Source organism: Necator americanus, chromosome IV, assembly GCF_031761385.1.
Source record: "Necator americanus strain Aroian chromosome IV, whole genome shotgun sequence".
Classification (NCBI taxonomy): Eukaryota; Metazoa; Nematoda; class Chromadorea; order Rhabditida; family Ancylostomatidae; genus Necator; species Necator americanus.
This window is the reverse complement of record NC_087374.1, coordinates 37,556,557-37,582,115: the sequence shown is the minus strand read 5'-3', so window position 1 is coordinate 37,582,115 and position 25,559 is coordinate 37,556,557. Positions and strand designations below refer to the sequence as shown.

Here is a 25,559-nt window from a genome sequence, read left to right as displayed (position 1 = left end):
TTTATAATATAAACAAGAGAAGGAAAGCGTTGTTAAAAAAAACACAAATCTAATTTTACAGAAAACACCATTACTATCAACTTTCATTGATCAGTGAAGGGGAGCGAAGTTAAAACCACCGAAAGTCTGAAGTCCGGCTTTAGCCGGACATTCAGACTGGTCATTAATAACAAAATAATGTACTATTTTGATTTCCCTACAATTTTGGCTACGGATACGAATACTACCACCACAGCACAACTTTTCCATAGTCTTCAATATGTTTATCTAGACTAATCGAGAGCAGATAATAGTAAATAATTTCAGTTGTGACATTAAGGAAACACTCCTCTTTTTTTTGCTTACTGGTTTTTGTCTCATTTTGATACTAAATTCTCTAACGAATACCCATTGAAAAAGATTCTTCGGCATCCTCTCAAAAGACAACCTCTTAGAAGAGTTTCCTCCTTAACTAATCACTGCACAGTAAACGAGTCTGTGTCCCTTTGTCAAATTCTAAAGTGTGATTGAAAAGAACTATATGATCTTTTGACAACAACATTATTAAAACACATCCGTTCCATATGTACTTTCATTGCCACCACCATGCTGTAATTGTATCGTTTCAGGTGGCAAACTCCTTCTAAACTAGAAAATTTCTCCCTAGCTTCTTTTGCATTCTTCCTTTTTTCCTTTCTTTCTTTTTTCTTACACAATTTATTGCTAATCCTATGTCGGCTGCTCCGTACAAATAACTTGATGACAATAATTTGTAATTCAAAAATAAATCGAAGATGAACCGATATAAACATTTAAAATGCTAGCAAGAACAGTATTCTCAATATTTTTCGATGATACTGATCAATGAGCAAGTTTTTTTACACACACGTGATCATGTTTTCGCATTGTTTTTACGTTCGTAATCACGTTATTTTTGTAATAATTCGGTAGTGTAGTGTACAGTTGTACTTTTCGTGCTATTCGCTTTGACAGAGCAACCTTTCGTACACATTTATCTCTTAGACAGTATTTCCTAGGTATAAAGTGTCATTATACACAGAAAATGTGTGCACATTGGAAAATAATACTTTTTTGATCAACAAACCAAGTCCAATAATGCGTATATTTTCAGTTTGTAGAGGAAATTGCAGGGTGGGTGGAATGAAGTGAACTCTGTTTAACAAGCTATGTGTGTTGATCAGAGTCGTCTACAAACTTCACTTCATTCCACCCACCCAGAAAACTCATCAGCAATTGAAATAATGTTTTTGCTGAACAGAATCAATCGTTCTTTCTAGCCAGAAAACAAAAAAATCTACTTTTCCTATTCTTTTTTTTTTCGTTGGCACTATTTAAGTGCTTGTATAAAGAAGAGCACAATTGTAAATGATGAGTCTTTCTCAAAACATCTTGGAAACGAGCCGGAACCGGCCCTCATATACGATGAGCAGTTCGATCACTTCAGTTCCACTTATACGATGCACATTTAAACAGTATTAGTCATGTTCCTTATGTTCCTAACTGTTTTCCTGAAATAAACCGCTATGGTTGCAAATTTTTCTCTTTTGACATTTCCCTTCTTAAATTATTTGTGTACGTTTTAGATGATTTTATTCAACGTAGCCATTCTAACTGCTATTTTACTACCTCAGTGCTACAGTATTTTCGGAATTGGAAAACAGCAGTCAGTTGCGGTCACAGGGCGGCTTTTATGTAACGACCAACCAGCTGCTGGAGTTAAAGTGAAACTTTACGAAAAAGATATACGTATGTAGAAATTAGTTTCCTTGCAGTAAATTCAGAAAGTTGTTTGAAAATTATAAGTAAAAAATTAAAATAATTGAGAATATTTTTATTTCCCAACATTTGTTGGTTTTTTTCTCTCTAGAGCAGCAAAAAAAGTTTTAGAAAAGATCTAGATTGTTCGGAAATGCAAGAATATTATCATACATTTTAAAAATTCAAGTGCAAGGCAGCTTACCTTCGAATGTAATTGCAAAATAGTAGGAAAGAACAATTTATGCTAAAAGAAAATCTTCTGCTACTGGTTTTTTTCAGTTCTTGATTCTAAAATGGACGAAGGTAGGACGGATCTAACGGGTTGCTTCACCTTATATGGAACAGAAAGAGAAATAACGAATATTGATCCGAAAGTTAATATCTACCATAAATGTAACTATTGGGGGGTAAGTATGTGATAGTGACTGTGTCTTCAACCGTCTAAATTTAACTCTAAAGATTTTCTTTTTTCAGCCATGTTATAAGAAATTTGGAATAACGATTCCGGACGAGTACATTACAGAAGGCAGCTATCCGAAGCACACGTTTAACATAGGAACAATAAATCTGGCTGGCCGGTTCTCAGGAGAAAAAATAGATTGTTTGAATTGACTCATTGCTGTGATTCTAGCGCGGGCGTTTTTTTCCAAACCTAATAAACTATTGCTTTCTTGTTAAGAGTATAAAGGTTATTTGATAGTGTTTCTCTTTTTAGAAAAAATCCTAAAAGATAACTAACTTTAAATTGCAGAGTGGATTTTCAGGAAGAGTTGAAATAATAATAAATGTCACGGCACGAAGGCAACGATTTGTTGCCTCTGATCAGACGATCAAAATGTCCGATCTCATACGTTTTCCAGTTTTTGCTTTCACAGCTTTTTCATTTGCATTCTCAAATCTAAAACTGAATGGCACTTCAACCAAACATTCAGCTAAATTTTCTTTAAATTTCTGCTTTAGTTTTAAAGGTTTTGTTCAGCCGAAATTTGCTTAGGTGCCACTATTTTCCAGCTCTCTGCGATCTCCGTTAATCAATCTCCCGGATACATTTTGCTCGACGATGGATTGATTTGCGATTACACCACTTCGTTTTGCTGTAGTTTATGATTCTTCTCTCGTATTATCATTCTTGTTATATTTGTCACGCCTCAAATTTTATTTTTGTTCTGTACTTTGATGATCGATTTGTTTTTGTTTTGTACCTTGGAGATGGAGAGAAGGATTCCTCTCTTATTCATAAAGAAGTTTTGTCCAGGTAATCGCTGATGAAAAAAATAAATTTAACAGCCCAAATTTCGAGTGCATTGTGATTCATCTAATACAACAAATAAGACCACTTGGTGTTTAAGAATGAATCCATGTTTTTTGTTAACTGTTTCTAAATCCATACAAAATACTGGTCCTAATTTACACTAAAAAAAAGTGACCATCATTAGTTCTTCTTGAACTGGAACTTAACAGAGGAGGACCGAGTGTTGCAGCGATCCCTGTCCTTGATGGAATAGACTGAATTCTTCAGCAATTTAAATTTAAATGAATTTGAATGCTCTTAGATTTTCTAGCTTCCTTAACAGTGTCGCACAAATCGCACAAGTTAAATGTAGATCTAAAGAAGGGATTTTGGCTGTCTTAGAGTATTTTTCCTACTATCCTAAAGTATTCTACGCAATTCGTTAAGATCTTAGGTATCAGGTTCAAAAATGCATGACTTTTCCATTTGATAGCTTTCAATTAGTCCCATCAAAAAAATCTAAATTCTTTCCTTTCCTCAGTGTTTCACATTGTAAACATTTTCTACGTTCTCAAATAAGCGTTTTTCTAGTCTCAGGAAAGGATGAAATTAGTAACATTTTTTGAGTGACAACGACTCGTGCATTGAGGGCCAACAATTTGGGATCTTCAGTTATTACTATTAGTGATTGAACAGAATCTGTGTGACTTGAGATTCCATCCAATGCATTTACGTTTGCGAGGATCTATACCAGTCATCCTGGATTTGAAAGGAGAATTATTGTCGCAATATCGACATATTCTTCTTCATTTCTAGGATATCGGAGTAGAATTGTCCTCCTATTGCGAGAGGAGTTCTGTCACTAACGTAAGATTCTCGTTCTAAATCCAGAACGACTGGTATAGAACGACTTTTACTGCGCTTAAATGCCCAATTTTATTCTTAAGTGCGAAATCGTTAAGGTTTTTTATCGAAGGTGGCCGCATAAATACAAACTGTGGGATTCACCATAGGCATTCAATAGTTGCAATTTTCGAAGGACATTTAAGCCATTGATTGGTCATTTCTACTAAGTATATTGAGAGAGATGCAAGAAAAATCTCTACCATTCGTAGATCCATGATCGTTAAAAAGGAAAGGAAGATTTATCTACGTTCCTGTTCACAAACCTTTCGTAACATAACGCAAGCGTTGAAATATATCGTGCAATATATCGAACAAATATCGTATTCGATTTATTCAGAAGATCAATTTATGCAGTCTATTGATTGTCCCTTGAATTTTCCGGCAAGATTGATTCTACCGATATCGAAGGTGGACTTTGGTGTGCTGCCTCGAGTTATGAAACTATCCGGAATTGTGATTGAAAACTTCTTGTAGCAGGGCTGAAATGTGGAATACATACCATTTAAGAGAATAAAGGATAAATGTGCAAATTCTGCAACTACTTACCCCTTTGTATCCACATTTGTGGTAAATATTCACTTTAGGGTCGATGTTAGTGATTTCCGTTTTGCTTCCAGATAAATAGAAATATCCAGATGAATCCGTTTTTCCCTGGTCCAGCTTCTTATCGAAAACTATAACATTGATTGATTAGATTTTAAAGTACAAGATTAAGAGTTAAAGAAAAATTATTACTATTATTGAGTTATTAAATGTTATTATTATTATTAAAATACTATGAGTTATTATTGAAGTTTAAGCTGGAGTAGTTAATAGTATAGTTAATTAGTCGAAAAAATGAGATTTATTTGGTTTTTTTTAATTACTAGGACTGAAATGTGCTCTTGTATACTTATCTCAACCGTCCAATTAAGAAGACATAAATCTACATTATTTCCAATACGATGTTTGGACATTGATGAAATTATGTTCACACCTATCACCTATGAACCTATGTAATTATTTTTACACACTTATAACATTTCGCATAAAATTTTTCAAGGAACAGGTTGAGAATAAAGGATAAAGTGTCTGGCGTTGATCAATCTGCTTGGGATGCGTCCCCACGTTCACTTCAATTCGGAATCGTTTGAGGTTAACGAACGTGTAACTGGCCTTCACAATGACTTGCGGTGGCTAGCCGATGTGTTAAGTCAGCGTATTCTCCCAGACAAGTCTGGCACCAAGTCTATTCTCCCAGACAAGTCTGGCACCAATTTATCGACCCCGGAGGGATGGAAGGCTTGGTGAGCACAAGGACTGATTCAAACCTCCGATCGATCGTGCAGGAAGCGGAACCTCTAGCCGCTACACTACACCCACTCCAGGTTGAGGAAGGATTAAAAAAAAAAGGAGTTTCGAGTAGATTATAATAGAATAGATGTAATTATGATTGATATTTGATTATATTTGATATTTGAACCTTTTTAAATCTATCACAAACAAAAGAGGAGTTGTAGGAAAATACGGTAGTGCTTTTTTCTGTTATTTTCTTTTCTCTAATCAACTTCTTTTTTCGTGCTTTTGCTTCCATTTCACGACTTGTTAAGATCCTACTAGATCTGCTTACAAATAAGTTAGAAAATAAAATAATAGAACAAGTCTTAATCCAAAATTGTAGTCCATGTTAGGATAAGATGAGCTCAAGTGGGTCACGTGCATAGCAGATTGGAATTCACTTACGTATCTCCTTATCGTACAGTTTCACCTTCACATTTGATGCTGGCACTCCGTTGCATTGAAGAAGACCTCGTACGGCCACCGATTGTTTTCTGCCAAATCCAAACAAGCAGAAAGAGTTCGGCAGTAAGGTTGTTCCTACTATGATCACAGGCAGCAAATACATCTGTAAATTGTGGGATAAAAAGGATAGATTGTTTTGGAACAATAAATTTTAAATTTGTTCTTTTCTACTTTTTAGAATTGGAAAAAGATATAAGGAAAGGAAGGGGAATTCTTAACCTTGATCTAGTGGGCTGAAAACGACGGAACTGTGACGCAAAAGCACTTACTTCCCCATATATACGGAAAACGAATGATCGAACATTTCAGTATCGATCGTTCAGACCTCGTTCACATTTCATTTGCATAGTGCTTTTGTTAAAAGCGTTGCAATACATTCGTCAAGACTAATATCATTTACATGTTCCTATCAAATCCACTTATAATCGCCTGTAATAGAAAAAAGGACAGATGTGAGTCATACGATGAGAACTTGTCGTTCTAGAAACTTCACCATGGATGAAGGCTCGCAACAGGAAAGAAAATCCGCTAGCTTATGGGTTTTGCATATATTATGAGTTCCAGACAGACCAAAAGAAATAAATGGTGACTGTAACACAAGTAGGTAGACTTAAGCCCATTTAGTCATTCCAATGAAAAAGCAATTCATGTGATGGACATTTTCACACAAAACAAGTTTTCATGAAATGTAGTCTTGTGAAAATAGATTTGCTACATTCAATACTATACCTGAACATTAAAAAACCGAGCGTGAGTGACAGTGCGGCACCGTCGATCACCGTCGCTCGCTCTTTACTTGTCAAAAAAGGAACTTAAAAGCATCACTCCACGAATCTGGGGTGGTACGGGTTTCAGGCGGGTAATGCCTACACCGGGTCTTAGATTGTGGGAGAGGAGAGTGATTCCGTTCTTCTTCCCTGTATCAGTGTAAACGAACGACCGAACGTTCTTTCTTAGGGTGCCTTCTGTTGCAATGCTCAACCCTTGCGATTTTGTATATATTAGGGTGTTCGGAAAGTGTCTGCAGAAAATTTCGCAGTAGCGCAGATTTCTTTGAGATAATCTGGAAGTTTCTGTTTTAAATATGTTATACAAAGACCGTTGATAAACACATAACATGTCTGGCTCCGTCTTCCTTGCCTATTTCATTTTGTAACTGCCAAACATTCCACCTAAATTCGACACGTACTCCTTTACGAGTTCGAATCTGGCCACCTCGCTGCTGAAGCCCATCTAAACTTAAGTCAAGTATTTAGCACTGAAGTCCCTTCTGAGTAGGTCTGTGCGCGCCTGGTTCCAGACCTTCAAAGCCGGAAACAAGAAACTCAAAATAAGCCTCGCTCTGGTCGACCGACTGCAATATCGTTCAACGAACTAAAGAATCTGGTGGTGCAGCATTCATATGAAGGCGCGCGGTATTTTGTTGGCAGTCTCCACCGTGATCGTGAACAATGGACTGCGATCTCTCGGAATGGTGAAAAACCTCGGTCAGTGGCTCCCACATGCGTTGAGCGACGGCAACCGCCAAAGACACCTGGACATCTGCACTCAGCTGCTCTCCAAAAGCCGCAGATTCGACTGGCTGGACACCACTGTCACTGGAGATAAAAAATTGGTCCTCTACGTCAACCACATCCACAAACATGCTTGGTGCGCCGGCGATGAAATGCCGGATCCTTTCGTGAAACGTGAAATCCATGAAAAGAAGGTCATGTTAAGCGTCTGGTGAAGAGTTCATGGAATCTACCGTTTCGAACTGCTGCCGGAGAGCACGACAGTTGCTGCGGAGGTTTACTGCGCTCAACTGCAAAGAGTGGTTGACAAGATCCGCAAGGAGCACCCGAAGCTCGACAACGTTCGCCTGCTGCACGATAACGCGCGCCCTCACATCGCAAAGAAGACTTCCCAGAAAATTTTGGAGCTCGGATGGAAAGTTCTACACTTCACTCACCGTACAGCCCGGACCTGGTTCCGAGCGACTCCCACCTCTTCTGATCGCTTCAGCATCACCTGGAAGTGAAGCGCTACGATGATCGTGACTACCTCGAAAATGACCTCCGGGCTTTCTTCGCCTCCAAGACGCCAGAGTTCTACGCCAGAGGAATCCGTGATCTTGTAAGACGTTGGCAGAAGGTTGACGATGTTGATGGAGATTATTTCTTCTAATAGTAAAATGTTGTAAAAAGTTGTGTTCTTCTGAAAATTTGCCGTATTTCGGCGGATACTTTCCGAACGCCCTAATATTATTTTGTATGTATAGACTCCCCTTTTTGGAATCTAGCCAAAAACTGGCATATCGTTGAGAAAGTGTTATAAGAAAGCGAGGAAATCTACTTAGTGGAAAACAAGCTCTATAAACTAAAGTACACTATGTGTTTTAAGACCTTTGCTTAGGTTCTTTCAGCATGAACTCTGTTCTGGAGAATAACGAAGGTGCAAAGTATAGGTGAAATGGAAGGAAAAGGACGAAGAATGGAATTTTCAAATTTTGCTCTAGTGCACCAGCAGAGTTCGCCTGCCCTCATGCAATACGAACCTCACAAAACTCAGCTGTGGCTGTGATGAATCGCGATTTTATCGAATGTTGTGATGAATTCCTTCCCTGCAACAAAGGTTCAAAGTAAGAAAGAATCACAATTTTACACAAAACTAAAAAGTGATCAAAGTCAAAGTCACACAAATGGGTAAAAAAAAAGCAGATCAATAGTTCCCTGTGCTTACTCTAACAATTTCTTGCTGTTCTGACCAGAAGGTGGAAGTTTGAATCTCCGCACATTTTTCAACTATGACCTCAGGCTATGTTTGGTTCTAATTATTGTTTTTGGAGTCAACGATTTCTCAACGATATGCCAGTTTTTGGCTAGATCTCAAAAAGTCAAATTGTCGCACCGTTACTCACCATTCTTTTAATGCTCATGCATAGTACAGTAGGTATGCGCTATTTCAGTCATATTACCTTCGCAGCAGCAACTTCACGCATCTCTAAACATTGTTCGGAAGACGAATGACCAGAAAATACTAATATATATGCATGAAACGTGAACTTATCACACTAACTATGAATTATGGTGGTGTTGTTCACTTCCATGCCAGCACTGATTTGGAAAGTCAGAAAAAAGACCCAAATCGATGAAAAGTCTGAAATGGGAACTGATTTAGACGAAACTTCCGTGATTAAAACAAATAAGAAACTGAAGTGAACTAAGTACTATTTTTTTCAGATGAGAACAAAGATTGTTATTGGTCACCAGCCTGAACGTCGGGACTTCATTCTTAGTTTGGTGTTCGCTTCGCTCGCTTTCAAAGATCAGTAAAAAAAAAACAGCAGCGACATTTTTTGGAAAATTAGAATTCCTTTTTTATCAACGCATTCTTCAATTTTTTCACTCTATAACTCAAGCATAGATGTAAGATTTTATGGTTTTTCCCTAAACGCGCCGGTTCTATATTTGGAGAACAATAGAACTTATTATATAGCATGATTGTAAAGTTTATTTACTCCACTAACATATGAGAGAAACTAACTTGCCTTATCAAAGTCAGCATACATATTTATATAACTTTAGACAATGGTGAAAAGGTAGAGTGCTCGCCTTTCACATGCATGGCGATGGTTCGGCACCTCACCGGTCCAAAGTTTTGCATCATTATGGAGTATTTTCGTGACACACAGACAAACACACAAGCACGGACTAAGCATGTTATTATATAGCATGATTATTTTGGCTAACGCTTAGGCGCGGTAGCCTTCTTTAGAGCCTGGAAAATCAAAGACACCTGTAACATAACCATTTCAAAAGTCTCTCTGCATCACAATACATGAATTAGTAAACAGATTACTCAAAGACAACATCAGAGAAGCAAATCAAAAATAGCGCCAACCTTGACAGCCATAAAACCGCAATGTTAGCGGAACACCGGTTGTTAAAGTTGTGCCTATAATAATAAATAATAACGATGCCCTTGCATCCGACTCCGTAAGTCAAAACCGGCAAAGCTCTTGTTATGGCGCCAGATCATTCGTCACAGCGATGCATTCCTCTTTACGACCCATGATTGGACATTTGGCTGTGATTTAAAACACTTCCAATGTTTTTTTGCGCCAGAAGGTCTCGTTCGTGTTCCCAGATTGTGTCTACCATCTTGGAAGGGGTTTTGTCAGAATGCTGTCTGCGATGAGTGTCTGAAGGGGTTCATAGTTTTGACTTTACGAGCACATCTAGGTGCTCTTTGATCTGTGTACATAATGCTCTTCCTGTTTCATAAATGTACTCAGCCTCACATAACTGACATGTGATCCGATAGATAGCTCCCGATACCACGAAATCCCCTTGCCTGAAATTTGGGCAAACGGTGAAGTTTGGTATCCTACGAACCCTGTCATAGGCACGATTGCGGGCTAGCTAGTACCACCTTAAAAAAGAACTATGTCGAAAAAAGAAGAGACAAGTGAACTGCTGCAGAACACATTCAGTACTATTTTTAGATGATCCATCGTCAGCTTATTTTTTATCTAAGAGCAAAGCTTCCCTTTAAAATCTGTGCGTATTTTTACTCGCCAAAGGCTGAAATTCCATAAATTTTGAGGAATTATTTTTCTTGTGCTTCGCTTTCCTTCTCGTCGCATCTCTTCTCCGTATGTCCGAACCGAACGAAGGCATCGATTTTGGCCTGTGACTAGTCAATGATCAAAAAGCACTTCAGGATTTCATACATTTACACATTTTTGCTTTCACCACTTACTGATTTGAACTATGAAAACTTTTACTGAGCGATAGTTTCGGTGAACATTCGGGTAAACTTATTTACGTGCTAAAAATTAGCTTAAATTTGATCAAAGACCACTCTTTTTCAGTTTGCTGCGATCTCCGTTAATCAATCTGCCGGATACATTTTGGTCGAAGGCTGATTTGCTGTTCTTCAGTTCTGCATTGCTGTAATTTATGATTTTTTAGATTTTTTCCTCCCATTATAGTATCTATTACATTTGTCAAATTGCCGCGTTTGCTTTTTGTTCGGTACATTGAAGATCTAAAGACTGATTGCCCTTCTTATTCACCGAGAAGTCTCGTCCGGGTAATCTTTGATGAAAAAGTAAATTTTACATCACGAATGTGCATAAATTTTTGTAAGATAACTAAAAACTTCTAGATTATCCGATCATTGGGTTGTTTAGAAATGAATTCAGTTTTCTTGCGAATAAGTGCTAAGTGCATCCACAATACTGGCCCTAATTTACAGTAAAGAAAAAAGTAACCACGACAAGTTCTTGGCGAATTGCTACGCCACAGAAGAATTCTTAACACTAAACCAGGGTCTGTCCTTTGAAAATAAGAATGATTTAATTTTTGTGGAACAAAATAGAATGTCCTTCGCTTTCATAGTTTGCTTTTCATAGTAGCGGATAAGTCATAGAAATTGAATTTATTTAGATATAATTAAGAAATTTTTGGCATCTTAGTGAATTCTTTCTAACATCTTAGGGTATCCTATCCGATTCATAAAGGTGGATCAAAACATTACCGTATCTTTCGACATCTTCCAATTTTTCCCTTTATAACTTCTTTTGAATATTTCTCTTCTCTTTTTCTACATTCAGAAGTACTTCCTACTTTTACGAGTAGCAGTTTTTCCAGCCTCTGGATTTCTTTAGAGGATGAGATTGCAAACATCAAGTAACATGAAGTTGCCAAAAAATAGATTACGCTCCTGGATTAAAAGTTTAGACGTTTAACGGCTCGTGAAAGTCTCGGGTATGAGGCTCAAAAATGCGCAGATTCTGATTCCATTCAATAGCTTTCAATCACTTTCAATGAGGAAGAATTTTCATCATCTTTTCTTCTCCTTTTTTTACATTTTTGGAGACTCTTCCTCTTTTTCGAATTACGCGTCTCTACCCTCTGAAGAGAAAGAAATCGAAAACACAAAATAATCTGATGTCCTGTCAGAATTGTTTATTCTCGGAAATATCAAATAATCTAAATCTTTCTTCTCAAAGATGGTTATTCTCTTGGATTAAAGCGTTTCGCAGGTTCCAGCACAATTTATTTGCACAATGCCACCGTCAATGATGGGTCGAGTCAGGGTATCAGGTGGAAATGCCAGAAATTCTGTTTGTTCACTAATGAAATGCAGGCATAGGCATTAAAAACTCTCAGTAGCATGAAGTCATTGTTTTTGAGCTTCAGTGTTGTCCTCGTAAGTGGTGGTGAGTAGAAACTCCTTTAACCTCCTTTGTGTTCTACTTTGAAATTAGAACTTAAAAAAAAATTCAAAGCGGCCTGGATTTGTTTCCTTTGGTTTTATTTGACCGTAATATTGTTCATGTAGCTCGCTATTCTTCGGATAAATTAGTTTCCTGTTATATTATTTCATTCCAGTTCCATCGTACCATAATATCGATCCAGACTACAGTGAATTCCTCATCCAAAATCAATTGATCTACGAACACATCTTTAGGAATTATCAGAAGGATGTTGCACCAGTACATACCGAATGTAAGCAGATTTTTTGTCTCCCCATTTTTTTAGAAATATTTTTTGCTTGAAATAAAAATGAAGTGAATAACTAATGTGATAGATTCCTTTATGTGTAATTTAGTTAATGAATCAGCCACAGCTCGCGAGTACCTCAACGCTGGCGGTGAGTTGTCGAACCTCAAAGTGACATTCGAACTTATCAATGGCAGTTTTCTGCAACTTGTGAGTTCCGCTCGTTAAAATTTTCCTTATCCTTGTGGATTCTCCATTGTTCAGGATCAAGTTTCACAATCGGTTCGAGTCCAACTGGAGTTCAGTGTAGTAAGCAGATACATTTGAGTATTGTATCATTTTTCTGAGCTTCTCATAAATTTTGAACATTATTTTAGGATTGGAGAGACGCCCGTCTTGTTTGGGATCCCGCAAATTTTTCCGATATCAACTATATTTATGTTCGAAGAAGTCAAATTTGGATTCCAGACTTTACAATAAGAAACAGGTGGATTTATTGTGAATTTGCTAGAAAAAGGTATTAAGTTATCTGTGTTTGAGCGGAAAGAGATTTTTTTTAAAGGTAATTGCTATTACTGTACTGTTAGCTATCTGCTTCAAATTGACTGTATTTAACAATTAATGTAAGATTTCGTGAAGAATTTATGTGACCTGGATCTATTCCCACTACATATGTCCTTGGAAAGATAAACAAAAAAAATTAAGTTAAAAAAATAGACCAAATTAATTAAACTATCTGTGACATTTTTCAACCGAGTTATAGAATAATACTATTTGGTGGTCTTCCTGACGCAGACTTGGTTAGATGGTACTTCGTTGCGGGACGTAGCAGCTCCTTGGATAAGGGCTTCCAATGCTGGGAAGAGTGGATGCGTATTTCCTTTTATTGATCCATTTATCAATGGGCAAACTTATTTGTCCATTGATAAATGGATCAATAAATGGAAATACGTATCCACTCTCAGATAATAGGGGTGTGTCCAATCCGGACCTCCGCTTTTATCCGCGAGAGTTCGTTTATCCAGTTGGATAAACGTTAACGGATACAAAAGTCAAGTCATGTCCGAATTGCGGACATCGATACCGAGAAAAAAATTGCTGCATCCTGTATAATAAGCTGATTTTCAGCGAAAAAACCGAAGAAAGTCTTCCTCAAGAGACACAATATTCCTACGTGAGCCTCATTTTCCTTATTCATGGGATAAATCGCAGAATTTGAGAAAAACTTCACAGATAACCTACTTCGGTCAAGTATCCTCATTCTATAATCTCGTTGTACGACAACCGTGTACCCTTAAGGTAATTAGTTTGTGTTCCTGGAAATTTTCTTGTTATTCACTAAAAAAATAATCCATTCAAGTTAGAAAAATTCCCATTCGACACTCAAACATGTATGTTTTGGATCTATAGCAATAGTACTGGTATTGAGGAACTTTTTGCCGAACATAAAATTGTCAACGGATTGGATGTGAGCACATGGGTAAGTTTTTAGTTGAATTTATTTAGATTTTCTTACGTATAACAGGTCGTATTGATTTTTGATGAACTGTACACTAGGTTGTTAAATAATTAAAGGGATCATCCCACGAATCTGAGGTGGTACGGATTTCAGATGGAGAATTCGTATACGGGATCGTAGATTATAAAGAGGGGTATGATTTCGTCCTTTTTTTATTCTCATTCCGTGTTTCCTGAGCACGCTGATCATTATTGTTGGCCTTTTTATGGCAAATCCTGAGGAACTCATGGGAAAGGTGAGCCTTTGAAACTTTTAAACATTTTTGATTCATAGCTAGCAACGGTTGAGTTTGAGTGCAAAGGGCAAGTTTACCTGTCAATACTTATGTTTATTTGGCTGATCGCGACGCGTCCGCTGCACATTTCCTGCCTGGCACATGACATCCCTCTGTTTTTCTCTTTATTCCGTGCAAATGCGTTTTGTGGCTGTCCAAGCGTAAAAAGGCCAGTGTTCTAGTATTTCTTTACAATTCCTAGATTCTACAAACGTGCACTTTGCTAACGTTGCACCCAGCGACCGCAACGCATTCACTGCAACTCGTTCTGTCTGGTTTACCTACATGGATCTCCTTGAACAGTTGGAGCTCATATGATGATGGTTGTAGCAAAATAAATAAACTAAGCTTACATATATTTATTATGTGGTTTTCAGCTAACTATTGGTCTCACTGGAATTATGGCCTCGGTGTTTCTAATGGGTTTGGCCGCCAACTCTCTACCTAGAACCTCTACCGTACCAAATATGAGTAAGTGGACAAAGTACGAAGTCGTAAACAGCGAGTTTTCCACCAAAAGTTACAGAATATTCCGCACTTCAACACTTTTAAATATGAAAAAACAAAAATTAAAAAAATAATAAAATATTCCTCTGGTTTTCACAGTACATGGTTCTTGGTTCCAAACAGACCTTTTTGTTCCAAAAAAGGAAGGCGAGGTTTACTAAATCCTTTACAATTATCTGGAGTTATACACAAGCAACAACGGGAAAAGTAGTTTTCCGAGATTCTTTGGTTCTAGACAAAATTTCTTCTATTTAAAATGCAAAGAAAACTGCCCTATTAATTTGAAACCAGTGCTGAAATCCAACAATATTCATCCGACTAATAAACTTTAATTTTAATATTATTAATTTAACTAGATTTTAAACATAATTATAATCTGGTGTACAATGCAGTCATAATATTTAACTCCAGCCCATCTCCAATGAATATTGAAGGTGTTCGGGATCTTTTTTACAAGGTCTTTTTTTTACCAGGCTCTCTAATTGTAATATTTACATCCTTCTAGAAAAACATTTAAAGTATCCCCTCTTGATCCTTAAAGGCTGGCTCACTCCATTGTATTTTCGATTTAGATGAAAATCCGCGCGATTTGTGTACATCAGCATCAGATTTTTTATTTGAAAAACATTAAAATCTTCTTTTCAGCCATCTACATCCTTACCTGCCTCAGTCTGGTCGTAAACTCTGCTCTTTACGTCCTTGTATTCCCTGATGATCCGTTCACAAAGAAAATCGTTCCCGAACGTGTGCTGGCGGCAAAGGATAAACTAGAGAGGTAAAAAAATTTTCGAGAAAATTCCTCGGTTGCTCCAATCACAGTATTTGGCCTACAAACACTTTCTTTTAAAAAATATGAGCAAAAATGGTTGTTTTTCTCCGGTAAGTCTCAGAATACACGTTTCAGAAAAAGTCCATGGTGCATACTGTGGCGATTGGTGTCGGTTCACAACATTCTGTGTGTTTGTCTCATCCTGGCTGCCTTCGTACACCTCATGGTGCTCGTTAATGCCACCTGATATACCTCTTCTTTATAATCTTTTGCGTAAAAGGTATCAAAGTGTGGAATAAAATGTTTTCTGGATTCTTCGAAAAGACATTTCTCCTCTAAATCATAGAATTATACATACATTTTTGATTAATGGTTTCTCATTTTGAAGAAAAAATTCTTTTGATTTCCTAACTTGAAGAAAAAGATCTTCGTATTAAAGACGAAAAGGTACAAAATTAGAAGTTTTTGGTTTTTTTTTTCGTAAATTTCTAGGATTATATAAAGTACTCAGGCATTTTTAATTGATGGTTCCTCTTTCGAAAAAAAAAAAACTTCTTTTGATTCCCTAACTTTATGAAAAAATCATTGTGTTTGAGACTAAAAGATACAAAATTAAAGATTTACGCTTTTTTTTCTCTGGAACCTTCCAAGATTACATGAACTAGGGAAGTACTCTCGATAGATCCCTTATCTTCCTGAAAAAAACCGATCCTTTAAATTTCCTAGCCTGCACAAGAATGTTAAGAAATAAAGGTTTTGCCGTAATTTTTGTGTTGGAGACTGAAAGATACAAAATTAAGCGTTTAAGGTTTTTTTTCTGGAGCCTTCCAAGACTACACGGAGTAGGTGAGCATTTCCAATAGATTTCTTATCTTCCTGACAAAAAAACCGATCCTTTAAATTCCTTAACCTGCACAAGAATGTCAGGAAATAAAGATGTTGCCTTAGTGGACATGAAAAAAAAAACGCATTAGATGTGATTAGAGAGCTAAAGAGGTGAGCGGGAATTCCATGGATTTCTACGAATTCCACATCAAACTCCTCATCATCGAGGCGTTTTTCCGCTTTTCTATGCTCTCTCGGTCGCATACGCTACTTTTCGCACGCGTAAAAGATTGTCCCTCAGCAGCCGTCCATTGTGTAAGCTCATCCATCCCACGCGTATCTAAAACTAGCTGAGCAATCATGACTGGAAATATTCCTGATACGATTAGCTCATCTTCTCCTACCTGTACCGTTTCATTCCTTCTCTCTCTTTGTTTTTCTGGGAGGGCAAGAATAATTTTTGTGAGAATTTTCTTCCTCTCTTTTTTTCTTGAAGATTAAGGACAACTTCACTAGTATTTTTCGTTCTTATCCGCCACTTTTGCCCCTTTATTTCTTCTTTTTCCGGAGAAAATTTGATCGGCCTTCTCAATGTACGATCATTTGCTCTTCTTTGACGTTCATTCTGAAGTATTTGTTTATTTTTTCTGATCTTATTAAAATAGTGAACCTCATAAACCTTATAAACCTTACAATACTAAGAAAATTACTACCTTTATCTCCTTATCCCGATTTTCCGGATCTAAATCCTAGATTGCTCAAGGAAAATTAGTTAGAAAGCGGAGTTTGCTAAGATATTAACGGGCCTGAAGGGAAAAAACGCGAAATGTAGAGATCCTTTGAAAAATTTCCCAAAGTCGTTCTGGGATCTGCGTTGAGAATCTTTGAAAATATTTTTGATATTACATCCGACAGGACGTCGAAAATCGTTTTTTTCAATTTTCACGATGATACAGCTTCGATGGTGGATTCTTCAGGAAGGTACGATCCGTCAATGTCGCCACTGTCGGCTGCACGGTTCGCTAAGGACGACGTCGACCACGAGACAAAATGGTGGAAGGAATATCCAAGAACGTAAGTTTTCACAATTTTATTTTCTTCATTTATATCCTTCCTTTGATCGTTAACATCCGTAAATCCAGCTCTAATCCCTTCTTCTTAGAACTCTTCCTAAAATCTTTCCATCATTTCGGAATCTATGATAAATGTAGTTGTCAAATCTTAATCCATAAGAAAAAAATATCCTGGAATCTTTCCACTGTTATTTGTTCATTGTGCACCGAACACTCCAGCTTCTTTCATAGAATACATCCACTCTGATATCTCTTTACATTTCTTGATGGATCGCATAAAAAGTTGTCCATAGGTAAACGTTTAGGCATCCGTGCTAACAGTATTACTGTCGCCGGCGAAAAATGAACGCAGGATAAGAAGCTATCGTTTTCTGTTTCCTCCACATGTTGTAATGTCCTCAGTCGATGCGACCGAGTCATGAGCGCCGCAAAGATTCCACCACCATAGATTACGGCCAGAAAAAATAACTATCTCGGTTCTTGAACCGCACCGTATTTACCGTAAAGCTTGGCGAATCTATTTCTTTTTTCTATCCTTAGGGCGCACCAAACGAAACTGGAAATAAGAATCGGCCGATGGGTCCTGAAACAGAAATAAAACGACAAAATGACTGCAGCGCTCTCAAAATGATTTCACAACAACCGACTCAATTTCTCAAGGATGTTTTCGGTTTTTTGGTGTCATGGATCGATACTCTTCATGCGTCTCAGATGTCCCATTTGTGTTCCATGATTGTTAAGAGAGCTATTTTTTCAATATGTGGTCAATCTGTTACCACTTAGTTTTCATGGAGTATGCTCCAATCGACGAAACTGCAGTCGACTAGAAATGAAAGTGAGAAAACTTGCTTCAGTGGATTTAAAGCAAAAAATGAGGGATCAATGTGCTCCTACTCGGATACCGTTGGAAACGTTCAGAACATTAGAAATAATTTATCTTTACCTACTCCTGAGAGTCCCAGTACGTCTCAGAAATGGTTATGTTTAGCTAGGCGACCGCGACGCGTTATTGATTGGGGCAGCTTATCTCACACAATCTCATTTTATGCTACGTAGTGCAATGTGTACGAGCTGCCGCAGAAGCGTTGCGGTTGCTTGTGCAAATATGTGCGACTGCTCGTAATTGCAGCCTTTGAGAAAGAATTCTTTCACTTTTTTAATTTGAAGAAAGGTACACGTTAGCCTACTGTTTATACAAAGAATCTACCTCTAATAGAAGGTTCCTGAGCACTCAGATTCAAAATTGTCTGGGATTTTTCTTTCAAGCATAGTTTCTCCCTTTATAAATATAGTGGAATAATATGCTCTTATAAAATTCATCCTGAAGAGTGTTCATCCTGAGAGTTTTCAGAAATTATGTGGAGAGAGCACGAGCACAAAATATGTTCGACAACTACATCACTGATGTATGGACCAGACCCAAACAATTGGCACGTAGTGCAAGTTTCACGAATTTGACCTACATTAAGGTGAATAAATCAATAATCACGCTTAATAGGCTCTATTGTCTTACGAATTTTCCATTCTAGGAAGCTGTACACGATTATCCAATCAAACGGTCAGATTCCGTTTCAACTCTCGCCCCGTCGTTGGCTCTTCCACAATATTGCAGGTATTTTTATTTTATTTTTTTTTTTTAATTTTTGTAGAGCTCAGAAAGAGGAAGACAGAAAAAGAGGAATATTGAAACAAAAATGAGAATGTTTAGTAAAGCTACAAGTTCGAAGACAACTAATCTTAATGATACAAAGCAGCAAGGAACAGCAAAAATAACGTCAAATAAAGCGTACCACAAAATTGAGGTTGTTAGACCGGATCCCACTACGAAGCACCTAACAACGTGTCGCGTATGCGAGGAATACGCGCCACGTCGCAGCCACCGAGCGGCGGATCCAGCGCCATCTGCCCATTGTTTGCTCAGGCGCTCGCAGATGCGGCGCGTATAAGAGCGCTCGCACACGTGGTACGTTGTTGGGTGCATCGTGGGGAAATTCGATCGATGAGACGGCCCTCGACGCCGTTTTTTCAGGGCAGTTAGGTAAAAATTGAGCGTAATTGTTCTCATAGTCATTATTAGCACCTCCTACCCCTATCTCTTCGAGGGGAGACCCCAACTTCGTCAGCTTTGTGGGGTGTCGCTTTTGAATGTGGAATGTGTTTGAATTTTTTTTGTTATTTTCGGTTAAAAAAAAGCCCTGGAGAACAATTTATTATCAGCAAACAGTCAGATTAAGTTATCCTACTGAATTCTGGAGATAACATCTCTGTTACTCTCAAAAAGGAAACGTTTCAGGGAAGCTCAACGTATTGTACACACCGTACCGGTATACAAACCTCACGTTCACAATTGGTACAACAAGAGCTATTCGGTAGCTCGATTCAAGGTATTTTTGATGTTATTTTTGAGCATTTATTTGCATATATCACTAAGCATTTATGTTTTAATTCTTATTTTACACTAACGGTGTTACTCGTAGGATACTCACGATGTGATCAATCGTCCCTATCGCCCTGCAATTAATTATGTATCTCCACTATCATCTCATGTACCATACTACACTTTCCAGACGAGAAGGATCTTTTTCGATGAGGTTTCTTTTGTTATTGATTTATTTTCATCCGAGAATTTCTTTAAAATAACGAGGATACGGAGGAGCAAGAACTGTCAAAAATAATAAATGAAATATTAAGGGAGAATGTGAAATTTCTGACTTTGTCTAAGGAATAAAAATAAATAAAATAAGTATACTAACACTAACTAAGTAGAATTCCTACCTAACCAATAGCCAGTAAGTGTCGGGACTTCAGTTTGCACGGGTGACCGCGAAAAGCATTCGTTTGGAAAAAGGCAGCACATCGAGCGGAGAAACGGCGCGAGTTCTGGCGTATGCGTCGCGGTTGCGCGGGCAAACATAAGTGCCGGCGGCTATATCATTGATTTTCTCTAAGTCTCTTTAAAAAGTGAAAAAAGTCTGTCCTGTATCCAAATACCACTTACAAAAAAATACGCTACACTGGTCAACCAATGAACAACAGTTTTAGAAGCTTAGAAACAGCCAACCCTACTTAAAAGAATCCCAGAAGTATTTGGATCGATACGTTGGAGCTCGGCTAAAGGTGCGCTAGTGTTATTTATCACTTATTCCAAGAAAATCCCGAAAATGTCTTATCTCAGGCCGATGACTTTGCAAATCGTTTCGCTTATTCTGCCTACGAATGGAGAAAACCACAGGATCACGCATTCAACCGTCACTTCATGTATGACCAAGGAGTGAGTTTCTTTTTTCGGGCTTACATCGAAATTCTTCGATTTTAACTTAGTCTACACAATAAAAGAGGAAATGTGAGCAAATTTATAGTAGGCACAACTCCAAGTTGAACTTTTTTCTTCGCGTTTTTTTTTTCGTTAGCTTTTACTGTACGAAGGACAACCTATTACTCTTTATGACGAAAAAAAAAAACCAAGCATATAATATACATAAATGAACAATTGAAAAAATCCTTAGGGTCCAGTTACGGGCGCATTTGGACGCAAACCTCCACACTTCTCATTGTAGACAAGCAGTTTTGTTCAATGCAGTGGTGTTTCCCTTTTTCTCAGATACAGTATCTTTTACCGACGGATTGGTAACCTGAAAAGTCCTGCTATGTACTTCTTCTGATTCAATTCTTCTGATTTCCTCAAATCCCTTGTTCAGGGAGGAGGAAATAAAAAAATAGAAATATTAAGTTAGGTTGCTCTTCCTAACGTTGCTAAGGACTACATTTATAAAATTCTTAAGATGAACCCCTCAAAATCCTTTTTTTAGACCAGTTAAATTTATTTTTAGGTAACGTTGCTAAGGACTATATTTATAAAATTCTTAAGATGAATAACTCAAAATCCTTTTTTTAGACTAGTAAAATTTATTTTTAGGTAACATCATTCACACCAACAGGAAATCCAGTCTCGTTCTACGATAAACAAGCGTTACGAAGGCTATACAAGATGACCGGCCGATTCTACTTCTAACACGGATCCTTCCTATCCTGATGTTCCATTTGCTTTCCTCTTTTCTCTTTTTTCCTCCGCTTTCTACGATGATTGAAGGATTTTCCCCGGAAAAACTGTACATGTGCCAGTAACCGTTTGCGGACATTGCTATACACTATACATGCTATAGAGTTTTTTTTCATGAATTATTTAAAAACACTATCACTACGGTATCAGTACAAATTGAGTCAAATGTAGTATTTGTGGATAGTGGTTTTCGTACGAACGAATTTTTATTTTGGGTCGGCTCCGAAAATGATCGCTGATAACATGCCTTTCTTCCTTTTTTTGCATTTCATTGTGATTTTGATATGGCCCTGAAACTGACAGTGACTGTATAATGTTGAATGTTGTTCCGGATTGGATAAAAAACAGTGAGCTCAGAATTCTCAGAATTTCCTATTCAGTGAACAACTGTTGACGAAAAAGATGATGATATTCTGGAAGAAGATTGCGGATCCCGAATATCAGCGTCGTTGATTTTCTGCAGTCCCAAAATGACACTCCATTATCACCACTACACCTTCACAACTGCGTATTTTCTCATTAAATTACGCATTTCCGGACAGGAGGAAAAAAATTAAATCCATTTGTGGGTCACAAGTTAAAATGTGATATTTTCCACAGATTTACAGGATACACAGCTTCTCATCAGCTTCATAAACTATAATGAAACTGTGAGACAATTATGAAAATTTTTCTTTACTTAAATATCTCTAAATTATTTTTACAGGGATTCTTCCTCTTGTTAAAAACTTGAATTTCACCTGCGACCCAAACGCGTTTGTGCATACTTTCATCAAATGTTATGAAAAATGTGAGTTTGAGCATCCTGAGTCATTTCCAGCTTTTTTTCTTTACTGGAGTGGATCAGGCTCGTTAGATCCTATCGATCTCAAGTTCCAGGTAAATATTCGGATAACAAATAATTCATTATCGTTGTAACTAGTTCGTTCTGTATTTACTTAGTGTTTACTAAATTAGCTATGCAGTACGTGCTTATAATACGCTTTACCATTCACTTTTAGGGAGAAACAAATGTCAAATCAGTGTTTTTTTATCCTCCCAGACAAGTCTGGTACCAATTTATCGACCCCGGAGGGATGAAGAGTTTGGTTGGCGCTGGTACGGTTTCGAACCTCTGATTGATCGTGCAGTTACAGCGGAACCTCTTACCGACTGTGCTACACTCGCCCAACGAGCAATCAGCATACAAAACTCTACATAGATTCAACATTCCACGACTACCGTGCTAGCATTCATGTGGAAGAGACATGTTTTTAAATCACATAAAAGGTGCTAATTTGACTTTCATGGATAATTTAAATTTTCCAGTTTTTTTCATCAGTAGTCACACTAATTTCTATTTAAAAAAAAGAGAAAAACTGTGATAAGTGCTGGTTTTTCTGGGGAAGAATAAGGAAGGCAAGCGCTACATGAAAAATTACTAGTTACCAAACAAAACCGGCTCCTATCAGGCAAACCAGACAAAATTACAGCAGAAAATAAAATCTAAGGTAAAATTAAAGTTAATTAGTTAATTATTAAATTATCAAATAAATTACTGACATCTATTTATGAGACAATTCAAACATAATGTTTATGAAGGTAAAGAATACAAAAGATAATTTCTTCGAGGAAAAATTATTGAAAATCTCCTAACATCATGTTGATTCGATTGCCAGCGCGAAGTGCAGAGGGCCTACTGATAACAGTGAAGGCGTGGAACGAGTTAGTGGAAAGCGATAAGAGATTTTCGTTGTAGGACCGTATGTAGCGTTCTGCGAGCAAAGACAAAAGACTGCCTGAATCAATACCTCTTCGGATTTCCAATGATTCTTACTGAAAAGAGATTACTGTAGCTGCGTTCGATAACAGTTCCGGTGCTATCCTTTAGCAAGTATGATCTAGATTATTTGTGACGTCCGAATATGTTATATTTGCATGTTTTTTGGATGGTTTTATTTATTTTTAGCGAATTAATCGGAGGATTTTCCTTTTTTATTGTGAGAACTTCGCTATTAGTTTTGCAATTCACTTTCGTTGCCTTTTCATCAATCTTTATCTCTTTTTTTTCCATCGCTTTATTTCCAAATTAAAATTCTTCTATTTGTCTCCATTTAGTGCAAAATTTGAAAATTTAGATTGAAAAAAGCAGGAAAATGCTCATCTATTTATTTATTAGCAACATCAAATCATAAAGTTACTTGGTTTCTTTACTATTTTTTCTTACCAGGAATCATTTTCGTGCGATTAAAGTAGCATAGCTTTGTCCGCCCCTAGCTATCCCGATTTTTATACTTTATTCCTGTTTACCTTACCTCGGTAAACTAGGAAAAAGTGAAATAATGAATAAATGGAAAAACATAGAACAAGCCCGATCTGTTTTTACGAGACTCACCAGGTAAAATTACGTTCAAATTCGTTTTACATCAAACGAATAGACTTTAAATGCGTGGAATCGATAGTCCACAAAATTCTGGAATCTAATCCCGAGATTTGGGGAAGAACATATGGACATCACTCAAATTCCAGGGATGATCTCGGGTTTCGGACAATTTTTTACATTTTTTTTCATTTCTTTTTCATTTTTCATTTCTTTCTTTTCCATTTTTCATTTCTTATTTCAAACTTTTTTTTCCTTCAAAGTCATCATATCTACCTAGAACGTTGAACTCATAGTCAAACAAACATTTAATAACACAATTACTATGAACTCCTGAAAATCAGAATATTTAAAAGTTACCTTAAATTTGAGAATTTATTTAAATTGAATTTCCGTACGCAAATATCTTCCTCTAAAGTGTGTTTGTAAACAAAATGAGTGTTTCTGTCATGTGTGTTTGTAAGCAAAATCAACGCAGAAATTCTCCAAGAGTAATTCGGCGGTGGAGCGATTTACGTAAGATCAATAGGCAGAGAAAAACGCTCGCGTTGCGGCCGATGCGTCGCGGCTTTGGGGTTGTAATTGTTTGTCGTCAAGTGTATACGGATATTGTTCTAAAATAAACAAAAAAAAACCATTGCAGGTAATGGCGTGTGGACCAAAATGCATGGCGTTTTTAATTTTTATAAGTTTATGGGGGATTATATTCTTGGTAAGAAACCTTCAACATTTTTTCAAAATGAGCATTCCTCATTTTTACATTTCACGTATTTTCAGAGCATCCTTGGTGGTCTTTACTATAATCAGTCTGTTGGCCTGTTTGAAAATTTACCTGGTGAAGACAAGAACGCATGTTCTATCGGAGACTGGGATTGTCGGAAGAAGCACATTGTTGAGTAAGTAGATCGGAATCCTTTGCGCCTTTTTTCTTCTCTTTTAATTTTCTTGTGGATTTCACTTTTTTAAATCATTAGTAATTCATGATGTTTCTTATTCTATTATTTATTATTTTAAAATTTTATTTTTATCGATGTGTGCTAATGTCTCCTCCGAATGAGCATTTAATTGATGCAGCGAAAGAGAGTAGGTACGAGTCAGTGGAAGTTCGATCTGCGGCGCACGCGTCGCGGTCGCGGTCGCCCCTGCTGACTTCTTCTGGGGAAGGAGGGAATTCCCGGAGATATCCCAGAGATACACGAACTTCTTCGTGAGGTCTGAACAGGTTTCGTCGAAGGGTTCTCGAGTACGGAGCGGGAACGTTTCATGGAAGCGGTCTTTGCCGTCGGAACTGAGCAGAATCGCAGTGCTTCCGAACAGCAGGACCCTCTTTTCCGTCCCTGACTCCGAACGCCGTCGGAAAATTGCACGTGATTTAACTTTGAGTTTTTTTTTTTTGTTAAAAAGTACCCGCCGCCTGCTAATCTCTGCGATTTTACTAAACTATAATTTTGAAACATTCAAGTGGATTTCTTCTGCTTGGTCTAAAATTCTTATGATCTTCCGGGAGAACGGTGCAATTCCATCCTCTGGAGAATTTTTTCGAATAAAAATGGTCAAGGCATGAAAGCACCATTTTGAAGAAATTTTGTGGTACGATCTAACTGAACATCGAAGATTTACAGTATCTAAATAGGGGTTTGACTATTTTTTTCAAGAAAAATGATGAAGGAAATCCCCTCTTATGCGCTTACTCTATGAAATCTTCCTTTTATCTTCTCTCAGTGAAAAAACCAGAAAAAAAAATTATAAAAAAAATCAGACGAAAAATTTCTCTGATTCTAACACTTTATTTCTTGATAATATCCAGAGGATTTCTTCCTGTGCTGTTTTACAAATCAAGTTTTTCTTCTACCACTCTAGTACTGGTTTTTATCAACGAAACTGTTAATGTGCTCGTCGCAGAAGACAATAGCATTTTAGATCTATTTGCCTAGATAAACAAATAAATGAAGTAAATAAATAAATATTAAAGGAATTTAAAATATTCTTTAGACTTCTACATTCA

At 37.2% G+C, this 25,559-nt stretch overlaps 4 protein-coding genes across 11 annotated transcripts in view; 3 read left to right on the top strand and 1 right to left on the bottom strand.

The window, feature by feature from the left end:
- Positions 1-1,583: 1,583 nt before the first annotated feature.
- On the top strand, positions 1,584-2,370 carry RB195_003915 (uncharacterized protein; the record flags this gene model as incomplete). The annotated part of the gene is made up of 3 exons (XM_064201791.1): positions 1,584-1,746; positions 2,038-2,165; positions 2,233-2,370. 3 exons carry the CDS (start codon positions 1,584-1,586, stop codon positions 2,368-2,370), a joined length of 429 nt encoding a protein of 142 aa, XP_064057672.1.
- Positions 2,371-4,236: 1,866 nt separating this feature from the next.
- RB195_003914 (uncharacterized protein) lies at positions 4,237-7,322 on the bottom strand (the record flags this gene model as incomplete). 2 transcript variants are annotated; one of them, XM_064201790.1, is made up of 5 exons in its annotated part: positions 4,237-4,374; positions 4,442-4,569; positions 5,618-5,780; positions 5,897-5,902; positions 7,161-7,322. In XM_064201790.1, 5 exons carry the CDS (start codon positions 7,320-7,322, stop codon positions 4,237-4,239), a joined length of 597 nt encoding a protein of 198 aa, XP_064057671.1. The 2 variants fall into 2 exon arrangements, with proteins under 2 accessions (XP_064057671.1, XP_013298135.2); XM_013442681.2 differs by lacking the exon at positions 5,897-5,902.
- Positions 7,323-8,082: 760 nt separating this feature from the next.
- RB195_003913 (uncharacterized protein) lies at positions 8,083-21,147 on the top strand (the record flags this gene model as incomplete). 5 transcript variants are annotated; one of them, XM_064201785.1, is made up of 19 exons in its annotated part: positions 8,083-8,123; positions 8,175-8,290; positions 12,058-12,174; positions 12,278-12,378; positions 12,433-12,477; positions 12,546-12,655; positions 13,297-13,342; positions 13,402-13,467; positions 13,529-13,648; positions 14,339-14,432; positions 15,114-15,243; positions 16,978-17,136; positions 18,487-18,604; positions 18,665-18,747; positions 19,429-19,519; positions 19,613-19,726; positions 20,178-20,252; positions 20,311-20,406; positions 21,052-21,147. In XM_064201785.1, 19 exons carry the CDS (start codon positions 8,083-8,085, stop codon positions 21,145-21,147), a joined length of 1,818 nt encoding a protein of 605 aa, XP_064057666.1. The 5 variants fall into 5 exon arrangements, with proteins under 5 accessions (XP_064057666.1, XP_064057670.1, XP_064057668.1 ...); XM_064201789.1 differs by lacking the exons at positions 8,083-8,123; positions 8,175-8,290; positions 14,339-14,432; ... (7 more) ...; positions 20,311-20,406; positions 21,052-21,147 and adding exons at positions 11,840-11,885; positions 13,781-13,807; XM_064201786.1 differs by lacking the exons at positions 8,083-8,123; positions 8,175-8,290; positions 12,058-12,174; ... (6 more) ...; positions 14,339-14,432; positions 15,114-15,243 and having other exon boundaries at positions 17,024-17,136.
- Positions 21,148-24,200: 3,053 nt separating this feature from the next.
- The window catches only part of RB195_003912 (uncharacterized protein), a gene marked incomplete at both ends in the record, with an annotated part of 45,453 nt that continues 44,094 nt past the window's right edge, over positions 24,201-25,559 (top strand). For all 3 annotated transcript variants that reach the window (XM_064201784.1, XM_064201783.1, XM_064201782.1), the window contains 2 exons: positions 24,201-24,266; positions 24,332-24,450. In XM_064201784.1, coding sequence (XP_064057662.1) covers positions 24,201-24,266; positions 24,332-24,450 — 185 coding nt within the window. The remainder of the gene's footprint in view (positions 24,267-24,331; positions 24,451-25,559) is intronic.